This window comes from Podarcis cretensis (assembly GCF_951804945.1).
Source record: "Podarcis cretensis genome assembly, chromosome: 3".
NCBI classification, from domain to species: domain Eukaryota; kingdom Metazoa; phylum Chordata; class Lepidosauria; order Squamata; family Lacertidae; genus Podarcis; species Podarcis cretensis.
In genome coordinates, this window is record NC_137172.1 from 121,620,656 (window position 1) to 121,633,183 (window position 12,528).

At 43.6% G+C, this 12,528-nt stretch overlaps 1 protein-coding gene across 1 annotated transcript in view; it reads left to right on the top strand.

The window, feature by feature from the left end:
* The window catches only part of PKHD1 (PKHD1 ciliary IPT domain containing fibrocystin/polyductin), a gene marked incomplete at its 5' end in the record, with an annotated part of 233,235 nt that overhangs the window by 116,573 nt on the left and 104,134 nt on the right, over positions 1–12,528 (top strand). Inside the window, 4 exons of the mRNA XM_079971281.1 lie at positions 1,184–1,319; positions 2,512–2,758; positions 5,906–6,080; positions 8,147–8,342. Coding sequence (XP_079827407.1) covers positions 1,184–1,319; positions 2,512–2,758; positions 5,906–6,080; positions 8,147–8,342 — 754 coding nt within the window. The remainder of the gene's footprint in view (positions 1–1,183; positions 1,320–2,511; positions 2,759–5,905; positions 6,081–8,146; positions 8,343–12,528) is intronic.

Genomic DNA, 12,528 nt, shown 5'->3' on the forward strand with positions numbered 1-12,528 from the left:
ATGATGTCTCTTTAACATCAATTAAAACTTTATGACATTAATTTAACAAGAAGGCTAAACCTTCCACTCAGCCAGCCCTTTTATTTTTAAAATATGCCTTTAAACCAGCTGTTACTTCTGTCCTTTTGTACTTCTGCTCTTTACACAGCAAGTTAATTGGGGGGGGGGGGGGGGAGATGACTTCCATCAAGGCCAGAGAACAATGTTGCCTACTGTTGGAACTTAAAATTACCGTTGCATGTGTAGTTCTGTTTAATAGCTGTTAGCAACTCAAAAAGTGCATAGCTCCTCCTGTCTATAGGTATGACTTGTGAAAGATACAACTTTCAATTCTTGCACAACTTACGTTTTCACAAGGGCCTAAAGGCAGGAAGAGCATGGAGAGCTTAATAGTGAAGGACACAGAATTTGAGATGGATACTGAACCAAGTGGGAAGCCAGTGGTGGAAGCTGAGAATGGGTGTGACATAGTATGAGCTACGGGACAAATCAATGATTTCAGTGAAGATTTGCATAGAAGTGAGAGAACTGAGGCGTGAGAGAAGAAGACAGAAAGCAGAGAACACAGGATCAAACATAGGATAATTGAGATAGGACCTGGGAGAGGAAGCTGAAAATCTGGAGCCTTTCTGGACATGCAAATCACTGTGTCTAGTTCTGGGCACCACAATTTAAGAAGGTAGAAGGTGTGCAGAGGAGGGCAACCAAGATGATCAAGGGTCTGGAAACCAAGCCTTATGAGGAGTGGTTGAAGGAGCTGGGTATATTTAGCCTGGAAAAGAGGAGAGAGAGAGGAGATATGTTAGCCATCTTTAAATATCTCAAGGGCTATCACATGGAAGATGGAGCAAGCTCATTTTCTCCTGCTCTGGAGAGTAGGAATTGAACCAATAGCTTCAAGTTACAAGGAAGGAGAGTCCAACTAAACATCAAGAGAACTTTCTGGCAGTAAGAGCTGTTTGACAGTAAGAGCTGTGAAACAGACTCCCATGAGAGGTGGTGGTCTCTCCTTCCTTGGAGGTTTTTAAGCAGAGGTCATGGATGCTTTAGCTGAGATTTCTGCATTGGACTAGATGACCCTTGAGTCCCATCCATCTCTACAATTCTATATTCCTATGAAATGAATAAAAGAAACCGCTGGAGCTATATCACAATATAGTCTCTTTCTATATTATTCTTGCAGGATGGAACTTGTATGCAGGCAGGACTGAAAACTCCCAAAAGGCATGAACTATTGATTTCAAATACAACCTTTATGAATTTTGACATTCCCAATTGCACTGCAATCGCCACCTGTTCTGGTTGTTACCGAGGTCAAGGTAAGATAGGCTTTCTGTGCAAAAATAAAAATAAAAACAAAAATGTGGTGGTGGATTTAAATGTGGACTGTTCTGTGCCTGTGAACTGGCTTCCTTGCAGGGTCAAATAAGTGACCACAGCACGCAGGGAATTCATGCTGGTGGCAGTGGAGGTTTCCCTGCCAATGCAAATAGCAGCCTTGGAGGGGAGAGGATTCAACTCCCCCCCCCCATCCCCTGTGTTTCTGATCCTGCATGAGCTCAACTGAATTGGCTTCATGCAATCAAGGTCGTGTCCAGTTTGATCCAAATGCAACTTCATAAAATAGGCAGAAAACATGGGGCAACAGAATAATGAGAAAAGGGACATGGAGTTGTACTATCTACAAACTGTACTATGTACAGACTGACAGCCTGCACAAAGTCCTATTTAATGTTTGTTTATTTTACCCTAAAGAGGTACTATCTTCTGTGCCCCACCTCAAATAAGACCTCAGCATTTGATGAACGGGGCATAAGCAGTGTCCTGAGATCATGCCCATAATCCGGCTTTCTGAAATACTGTATATTTTATAAATGTTGTTCTGCCCATAAAAATAGCATACACTCATAAACAGCATTAAAAGCTGACTATAAATAATTTGAACACCAACTATCCTTAAATGCATCATTTCAGCATGCTATATTTCAATGAAACTGTGGCTTTAGGGAGAAATCCAACATGGCGTGATAACAAATGTCTCAGCAATGCAAGCATTTCAGACAGAACAACCCTTCTCTTTCCCCCCTATGGGCTGTTCCGGGGGGAGGGCTCTCTCAAACCCCTCCCAAGCCAATTTGGGGGGCATGGGGGATGGAGAGAGGAGAAAGCCCCATTGCATAAGCAGAAGTCCTTGTGCAGGCCGGCCATCCACGGACAGGGTTCATTGGGCAAATCCCACTCTTAGTTTTGAGTAGGCACACAATGTCAATTTCATTGCGAATGCCATGCTCCAAATACATTTATCTCTAGTTACCAACAGTGGATATGTCATAGATTTTCAGTATGAAGTAATACATGCCTTTAGGTTATTAATAAACAAGTAAGCAATGATATATAACTGTATTCTTTCAGTATCCCAAAATAATTCTGGCCCCTCCCTGACTGAATCAGATTTCGTAGCTTGTTCATCAGTTATTAGCAACAAGACCGTATTTCTCTCTTACTTTACAGGCGGATTTGCTGTGAGGTCTGAACAAGTGCTACTTCTAAATGCCCCAAATTGGATATCGTTCCCATTTCCTCATTGTGCGATTCTTAAAGATCTAGATGGCACAATCACAGGGCAAAGGGGGAGCTTTCTCCTCCCTTCTGTGGATACGCTTCCAGATTCCTGCTTGCCGAGTGTCAATGCCAGTCAAGTTGCCAGTGGCAGTCTTTGCCATGGAAATGTTACTTTCCACCGTATGTCTATTGGCCTGTAAGTATCATTCTTTTCTCAAGTTCTTCATATAGCATAGGAGCTCTCAGATGGGAGATTGGGGAAAGATGTGGACTGCTCTATAGAGTACATGCCACATCGAGGAATGTATGCACATACACAAAGAACATCTCTTTCCCAAGACTGACGTCCCCTGGAATGCCCAGTTATGCGTTTACATGATTCCCATATGCGAACAAGTGCATCCTTATTTAAGGGTTGCAAAAAGTGGTGTGGCTGGAGATAGAACTTTTTGCATGCAGAGCAGACATTCTGCTGTCAAGCTCCAGCATGCACTGCTTCAGACCTAGCTGAGCCTTACGCAAAGTGAGAGTCAAGATGGAGCTACTAACTCTTGCAGAACAGACAAAGGCCTTGGCAAATGTCTCTGAAAACTGCTGGCAGCAGTCACATGCAGCAGGATCCAGTTTGGATTTGTATGTGCAAAACAGGTGTTCTCTGTGTAAACTGCTCCTGGTGTATGTGCTCAGTGGAGGTGGGTGGAGGGCTAAAATTGTTGGGATGCGTCCAAGGGAACGGGGGCAATTGGCAGGCCCCCAGCTGGCTCCAGCCCACTGGCCGGTTGTCGATCGAACTCCAGTCCTTGGTTCTGCATCAAAACTGTGACTCAGAGATTCAGAAGCCTTTCAGAAGTTGAGCACGCAAGCCAGCAGAGATAACAAACTCTTCACGACGGAAGGGCATACAGAGGCATATGTAAAGCATATTTACAAGCAGTTTATTCAGCATAGATCAGGACAAAGAAAACATGTCTGCTCTCCTTCATGTCCAAGCAAGAAACAGCATAAAGCAAAAGCTTTACACAAATGGAAGTTCCCAGCAAGCTGTGCTGGAATGTAAACAGACATGTGACATACAACAGCTCCACACATCTGTTTAGGTGGAACGGAACATCAATAGCCTAACAAAAATATCAGGTTAACTTGGTGAAACAATTGATTTCAGTATTGAGGTTCATATTATCAGCACTATTTTAAGACAGCCTTTTAATTCTTGCTTCATTTTCTAGAGATGTATGATTACAGTAGAATATTTCACAAAGGTACCAAACCAAAAGCATTTAGAGCCAAGCAGTGTGTTTTTCCTTAATACAAAGAGAGACTCAGAGAGAGACACCCTTAGGATAAGTAAGCTAATGGTAAACATAAACAGGAGACTTAATATTTATTCTACTCAGAGATGCTGAATGGTTTAGCAAATCCTTTGTGGGCCGTTTATGCTCAACAGTTCTGCACACTACACTTGAGCTAAATTACATAACAGTTTATACAACCATGATGGCAAATTGTAACCAAGGCTGTCAAGGTCCATCTATTAGTCATGCCAGATTTTTGCAGCATGCTGCTTCTTAACTGAAACTTACATGGATGTAAAAATTTGGTGTTGTCAATAAGTCATAAGTTGGTTTTGTTCTTAACAATTTTTGAAAGGTTCCTGGCTGTTTGAGGCAGGGGTTAACTTCATCTTATGGCTGTTGCCTTTTCCTGGTTTCCTTTGCATAAAGACAAGATCAGTTCCTAGAGAGATTCCCTCCTCCCTTGGTAATGAACGCTCTCTCCTCTTAATGATCCATGCAGACTCCCTCAGCTCCTCTGAATTACAAATACTCGTGCCCTACTCTGCTCCATTAACATTAAAGAGAGGTAGATTGGTGGCTATTTAGGGCACAGTGAAAATCACTGGCTATTTAGGGCAAATTAAAATGGTGCTAATTATGGTTGCATGAATGCTCAATTATGTGGGCAATATAGTACCGGTAGTTCTATTTTGGTGCTAGCTTGACAGTGTATAAAAACAGAATCATTGTTTGGAAAGAGACTCTGATATCCATTTCCAGTTCACGGTTAACCTGCATGTTTTAAAGGGAGGGAGCGTATTGTTATCTTTTCAAGGATTAAACCAAGAGATTTATTTGGAGGCACCAAACAAGGGAGGCTGAACTGACTACATTTCTTTCTTTTCCATTTTGCTGAGGATACTCAGAGATGGACAAGAATTATACTGCAAATAATACTGTCAAATACTCATAGTTTTGGGCAGTGAAACCACAGAAGTCTATTGACACTGAGCCTCGATTTTTGCTCCTTGTTTATCAGAAACACTGTCTAGAGCAGTCTTTCTCAACCTGTGGGTCCCCAGATGTTGTTGAACTACAACTCCCATCATCCCTAGCTAGCAAGGCCAGAGCTCAAGGATGGTGGGAATTGTAGTCCAACAACATCTGGGGACCCACAGGTTGAGAACCACTGGTCTACAGCATGAGCCATGTGAGAAGCTCCTTGCAACAGCAAGGAACTAGTAGTTCACAGAGGAGAGACTTGTCTAAAAGGGAGGTAGGCTAGAGAACCAGTTCAGTACATCGGAAGTGTGCTCTCTGAAATATTTGATGCAACAATTGCACAGAAGACAAATTTTGGGAAATGGGAAGACCTACACTGGCTCCCAGTATGTTTCTGAGCACAATTCAAAGTATTGGTGCTGACCTTGAAAGCCCTCAAGGCCTCGGCCCAGTGTACCTGAAGGAGCATCTCCACCTCCATCGTTCTGCCCGGACACTGAGATCCAGCTCCAAGGGTCTTCTGGTGGTTCCCTCACTATGAGAAGCCAAGTTACAGGGAACCAGGCAGAGGGCCTTCTCGGTAGTGGCACCCCCCCTGTGGAACGCCCTTGCACCAGATGTCAAAGAGAAAAATAACTACCAAACTTTTAGAAGACATCTGAAGGCAGCCCATGTTAGGGAAGCTTTTAATGTTTAATAGGTTATTGTATTTTAGTGTTTTGTTGGAAGCTGCCCAGAGTGGCTGGGGAAACCCAGCCTGATGGGTGGGGTATAAATTATTATTATTATTATTACTATTACTATTACTTTATTTTTCCGTCTATAAGACAACAACAACCAATCGCCAGTCCACCCTCGGCACTATCCGTGTATAAGACGCCCCCTAATTTTTGACATTATTTTTAAGGGAAAAAAACCTAGTCTTATACACAGAAAAATATGGTATCTACGTTTTATGCCATCTGAGCTGTCATTAGCCTTTGAAAGTCAATGGCAAACTAATAAGCCCTCTAAAATAACAGTAGCTATTAGACAATGAAACGTGACTATTCTTAATTGTTTTTCAGAAAGGCCCCGATCTGTCCTTATAATTTAAAAGTGACTGATAGTCGCAATAAGACAACCATGGTCAGTTATGTCTCTGACACTCTGTCAAATGCAAATGGCTGGATGGTTCTTCTTTTGGATCAGGAGACTTATAGTCTGTCATTCGACAACCCTCTGCTGAGTGAAAACCTGCAGGTAACAATTCCCTCCCCTTCATAACTCATATTGGTACATTTGTTAGGGGTGCACACTGCTCAAAAGATTGGGTTTGCACTAAAATTGTAGAAATGGGAATGTCCCTAGGTAGGAATCCTGCCAAATTACAGACAAATAGATTCAGGGTCTTTTCTTTTCTAAGCACCATTAAAGTTTATTTTGGGCTGAGCTAAACAAAAAGGTATTTACTTCCCAGGTAAAAATCATTCCCTCTTATTGGAAGTTGGAGCTCCTTCACTATAGACAAGTCTATCTCCACCTCTCCATTTTGGTGTCTTAGACCAGTGTTTCCCAACCTTGGGCCTCCAGATGTTTTTGGCCTACAACTCCCATCATCCCTAGCTAGCAAGACCAGTGGTCAGGGATGATGGGAATTGTAGTTCAAAAACAGCTGGAGGCCCAAGGTTGGGAAACACTGCGGCTTAGACTAATAGAATTGTAGATTTGGAAAGGACTCCAATGGCCATTGAGTGTAACCCCCTGCAATGCAGGATTCACAACTAAAGAATTCCTGACAGATGGCCATCCAACATCTGGTTAAAAGCAGGTAGTCCGTCCTTAAGCAAAAGCGTCCTTAAGCTCCCTTCCGTAAAGTACAGTGGTACATCCAGTTGCGAACGGGATCCGTTCCGGAGCTCTGGCCGCATCCCAAGGAATTCGCAACCGGAGGTACAAGTTCTGCGCATGCGTGCAGTGCGGTTTAGTGCTTCTGTGCATGCGTGCGGTGCGTAGAGTGCTTGTGCACTTGTGCGTGTGGCAAAACCCGGAAAAACCCTGCCGCATTTGCACCCTGAAATATACACAACCAGGGGAGTGCATATCTAGAGGTACCACTGAACTAGGTGGTGCTAAGTTGGTCATGTGACCTCTGTGCCCCTCTCTCCTTCCATTCTGGTTTGCTGCAGTCTCATAGCCAGACAGAGGTCAAGGGAGTGGCACAGTCCCACCTTACTGTCCACTGCTGGATTGGAGAGCATTGATGAAACCATTCCCTTTGATGGAAACATAGACCTGTCAGTCACCACGGAGCTTTCCCTCTGCACGTTCTCTCCATTCTGCTGTTTTCTCCATCATCCTGCCCTCATGTTAGGTTGTTAAGCTAAGATTAGAGGCATTGCTTTCACTTTTAGCAGACACTTGCTTTGATGTCTGGAATGTGAAGGTACCAAGAAAAAAGCACACCAAGAACTCAGGCCAAGGTAAGTTTCAATAGTGGGAGTGGTCCCTGCTCACAAGTCAATAGTCAATAATAACAAGGACTAATCCATTCAATAGTATGTATTCTGACAAGGATTACAACTCAGATAGATATTACAAACTCTAACAGAGATTTCAAACTCAAACTCATAAAGATATGTATAACACAATAATTTGTTACAGAATTAGGGATAAGAGTTTATGAGTAGAGATAAGTTTATGTTGGTCCATAGTTAGATTCGACATGGAGGTCTTAGTTTCAATCATTGAGCAGAAGTCAGGAGTGAATTATGGACCAGAAGCCAGGACAGGGCCCTTTTTCGTGTAAGTTTGAAGACTTTCGGATAAATATATCCTATTATTTTCTATGTTTCTTAGGGATAACAACAACGTGTGGGTAGATCAACATGTATATTGAGATTTTCTGTGCCCATTCCTGGTATTTATCTTTCTTATGAAGAGGGCAAGTTTGTTGGTAGAGAGACATAAAAAGGCTATGTGTATTTTCATTTTAATAATGAGAGGCCTCCCATAGCTCAGGGGAAGGCAACCTAAGGCCCATGGGCCACAAGCGGAACATGGGGGTCGTTTAACTGGCCCACAGAGGGATCTCCACTGGAGTGAACCAGCCCAGGTGAGGTAAACCTTGCCGACCCCTGCCATAGCTAGTTCAGAGGTGTATGTACAGACCATTGCGTTAGGGAAGCCTATATGAAATCATTTAATAGTGGCACTATGGGTCTAGAGAATGTTCCTCATGTCTTAGATCCTTCCTGTTAAGCTCCAGACAAAATCTGGACACAAATATATTGTAAAAGTATGCATTTTTCTTATGTTTTCCTCTCTAGTATATTGCTACGTTCGATAATTTCACAGTTGGGAATTATTTATTGCTGGAACATGAAGTCCGATCATCCCACATCAATGTTACAGTGACCTGTGGTACACGGAAAGGATCACCACTCCTGTCGTTACCTTCACATAAGCACAATAAAGGCTGTGACTGGTTTTTCAATTGGGAGAAAAGGAAGTTAACTTATTTAGGTAAGAACAAATGCATATTCCCCCCCTACTTTAAGGATTCCTCTGAAACTGGGAGTTTTCAACCAGCTTGCTCACTGAGGAGGAACAGCTGTCCCCAAGCTCAGGTAGTGGTGAGGGATATCACATGTAACTCCTCATCCATGACACTCTCCATTTGGGACAGCAGAGCCCCCCCCCCCAAAAAAAAACATCCTATCACTTCTCTCCTGCCACATAAAATGATGATGATGATTTCCTGTGTGAAGTAAGTTAGGAGGGAGGAGTTACCCAGAGTCGTACAGGAGGACAAGAAAGAAGATTCCACCTAAACATTAGGAAGAACTTCCTGACAGTAAGAGCTGTTTGACAGTGGAATTTGCTGCCAAGGAGTGTGGTGGAGTCTCCTTCTTTGGAGGTCTTTAAGCAGAGGCTTGACAACCATATGTCAGGAGTGCTCTGATGGTGTTTCCTGCTTGGCAGGGGGTTGGACTCGATGGCCCTTGTGGTCTCTTCCAACTCTATGATTCTATGTGATTCTATGATTCTATGATTCTGTGACTCCTGAAAACACTGGGTTAACAACCCCCACAGGAGATATGGAAGGACATGAGACATGAACATGAATACTAGGCAGTTCCCTGAGGCTCTTTCTCCAGTTTCCTTTCCTTTCCTTGCATAGGAAGTGCAGCTCTTTCCTTTAGGCTCTTTTGTTCAAGATTTTTCTGATCTCTCACCTGCCATTATTCAGTTATTTCCTCTAGATCGACAGCTCTCCATTTTCCTCCTCAGTTAAATTAAAAATCTTGTTTCCTGACCCTGATCTCCCACCACCACTGCCAATAAGACTAAACTTATTGGGATGGTGAGATTGATGGACAGGCACTTGAAGGTCTTAGCAGAAGGGGCTACTACCAGGCTGCCACCCACTCTCCTGTGGCGTACAGCACAGAGCACGTCACTCAACTTGATTTGGAAAACGTGCATTTGAACACTCCGCCCACAACTTGGTACCTGTATTGGGTTCTGTTGGGGCAGAAGTGGCACACAAATGGACTCTGCATTTAGAAAACCTGTGAGACAAATTCTGGGTGAGGGCAGGCAGCAATGGTCATCTTGGATTCCTGCGTCTATCTTTGTGGGACTGTGTCATTTTGGGCTGAGGACTTGATTGATATACACTTCCCAGTCCTTAAAGAGTGACAAATGTCTCAACCAGAACAACTAAAGGCCCGGAGGTGCTGCTCTTTTCAAAAGACACAAAAATAAACCCCATTGTTCAGACCAATCATTTGGCGCTCCTGTTGCCCCTTGCTGTTGGAAGTGGGTTTGCCCAGCATCTCCCTGCAGCTTGTGCAATTTCTGGATTTCCCCCAACTAATTAAGGAAGCTCTGATAACCGATCTTACCAAGCAACTGGGCATTGTGCAACATACTAAGAAATAAGTGTGCAACTCTAAAGAAGGCCCATAAGGTGGAAGCTTTGCCCCTGAGGGCTGCTTCCATGCCCTAAGTTTTTGCCCATTCTTCACTTTTGTAGGTAGAAGATCTCTTGGTGCACAAAGTGGGGGCAGGGGAAGGCGAGGTGCAGAGGGTACTCTTCACCCTCCCCAGCTGTATGATGGGGATCTCAGTGGGGGGCGGCTGGTTTGTGCGCCCCTCTCCATTAAGCACCCAGGACAATGGGCCCTCTGGCACCCCATGCTACCCAGTGGTCAGGTAATGCTTGGACACTAGTCTCCCACCTATCCACAAACAAGTACTCTGTACTATCCGGCTGGTAGCATTTGAACTTGTTCTTTGGACATGAAAGACCATCTGACGCCTTTGGTCACATGTTGGCACTTAGGGAGAAGTAGATGAAACCCTAGGAAGGAGCAGTTAGTGTCTGGCTCTCCAGCTTTAGATCTTTGGGCCCGTTCCCTGGACTAAGCAAAGGGAGCTTTTGTTTCCAGCACCCGAAAACTATTTCACCTTAGCCACTGTTTAGATTTCTTGACTTCCGCCAGTAAGGATATACCAACTTTTTGGCTTCACAGAACTTCTTTAGGGCAGAAAGGTTGAGAAGGGTTTGTCTTTTTTCTTTTTGCTTTGTTTCTGTTTTTTTTTTTTGCAATGTCCTGTAGGAAATCTGCATTGTCGCATTGCTGGTCTTGGCTGTTTGAGCCTTCAATGAAGAAAGAGGGCAGTTTTGTGTTTTAATCCTTGGAGTTCCCCTTGTTACGATATTAGAAACTGGCTTTATTTTTAAGTTACATTAATGGTCTGAAATAATTAGTCAACTAATTAATCCCGTTTACAAGCTTTGTAGGATTCTTGAGCTGCCACTCACTTCCAAGCCCGGGGCTCCCTGTTTAGTGTCTGCTCTCATGTTCATGTGACTTAGTCTCCATGGCTACAGGCTGCATCTGCTGACACCCCATACACTATTTACTGCTTAATTAAGAATTTCACGCTCAGCCCTTATCTGCCACAAAGAACAAGAACACGCTGTTAGGAAATTCCAAATTTAGGCCACTGCATAAGGAAAGCCTTTATTGTAGGCCTGACTCTGTGGAGCCTCTTTAACGATCCTCTTGGCAACTGAGCTGCCACCTTTCAATCAAAAATCATTAAATGGGGCAGAGATAATGAGCATGTAGCATATCAAAAGGAGGATGCTTGCTTGGGCTGAAGAGGAAAAGCTGTAAGAGCCTATAAGCAGCCACCACTTCAAAGAAAGAGGAGGTTGCTCCATCAGCAGGACCCATAAAGCATCATTTGTTCCTGTTTGACTTATGTAAAAGGTCTGGCATGTTAGAGCCCCGTCTTGCAGACGTGGGTCCCCCGCCCTTTCGGTGCTCGTGTGTCAGCAGTTAGGCAGCTGGGCTCAAACCGTATCAGCCAGAGCATATAATCACTTGACTCTGCCCCAACAATGGACACTTGTAGGGGGTGGTCGAGGGGAGGTCTGTGCAACAATGGGAACACAATTATTGCAGCTGCTAGGGAGGGCTATAATTCTTCTTAGAGAAGCTAAAGGGACCTTGTAGAGGTGGTGGTGGTGGGGAACCTGGGTGTATTATTAATAACCAGACTTTTGGAAGTACTTTCCGATGTCAGTGGGGTTCCAGCAGCTGCTCTTGTCCTGGCCTTCTCTAATAATTGTACATTCTGTTAGGGGTCAACTTACTTTTGACCCTCTCCTTTTGTGCCAGTTAAAAGCCTTTTAGAGTGAATTGTTGGAGAGTGGCAGGAGTGCATTAAACCCAAAATTTAATGTCAATAAATACATATCAGATGCCAGCTCATTCACTGGCGTGCTCCTAAATTCACACACTCTTTTTCTTGCTTCAGTCTGAATGACACAGTTAAAAGAAAATACATTGTGATTCAGAAAGCTGGACATCTGAAGGAAGCCATCCTGGAGTGCAGCAGGGGCTGCTTATACTCTATATTATCGCACCCTGATGTGCTCTGGGAAGGACCGTGAGCCTTCTTAAGTTTGAAATGTCAGGGCCCTTTTTGCATGCAAAGTGGAAACAAAACCCAAACTGATATCGAAAGCAAGCTGACTAACTTCACTCATTGTACATCGATCTGTTGTTGTGTAAGTCTGCCTTAACCAAGCCACACTAAAAACAAAAAACATTACACAATTATGAATAAACCACAAAAAGAGTTTCCTGACATGCAGAGTTTTCAGAGAACATTCTTCAAAGCTCTCAATTAAGAAAGTGTTCGTTAGCAGCTGAGTCTGGTTCTGCCTCCCCCCTCCCCATGTCCCAGGGACAGTACTGGGATGGAATCTTCAGTGTTGGAGTCTGAATGTTCTCATTTTTATAGCTGTAATGTAAGATTTTAAATCTGTTTTACATATATGTTGTAAAGGAACGTTGTCAAGGCATTCTTGTGAACTGGTGTATTAGCCTACTTTATAAATCACAGGGGCAGCAGGACACGTCTTTCAAGGTGCCTTTTCACAAACATGTAAAGTGGGATGCATGATTTAAAGTGCAGACTGAGCAGGAAGGCAGCCCCACAAATTTGCTTTTCCCTTAGAGCCCAGTAGAGGGACCAGCAGTTCAACAGGCAGAGCAGCAAGAGGGGTAGAGTCCCTATCTCACATGCCCTTTGGGGGCTTCAACATGATTTATTTATTTTTATGCTGCCAACTCATGTAAAATATCAAGGTAGTGTGTCATATATATAAAATAAAACTGGAAAGACC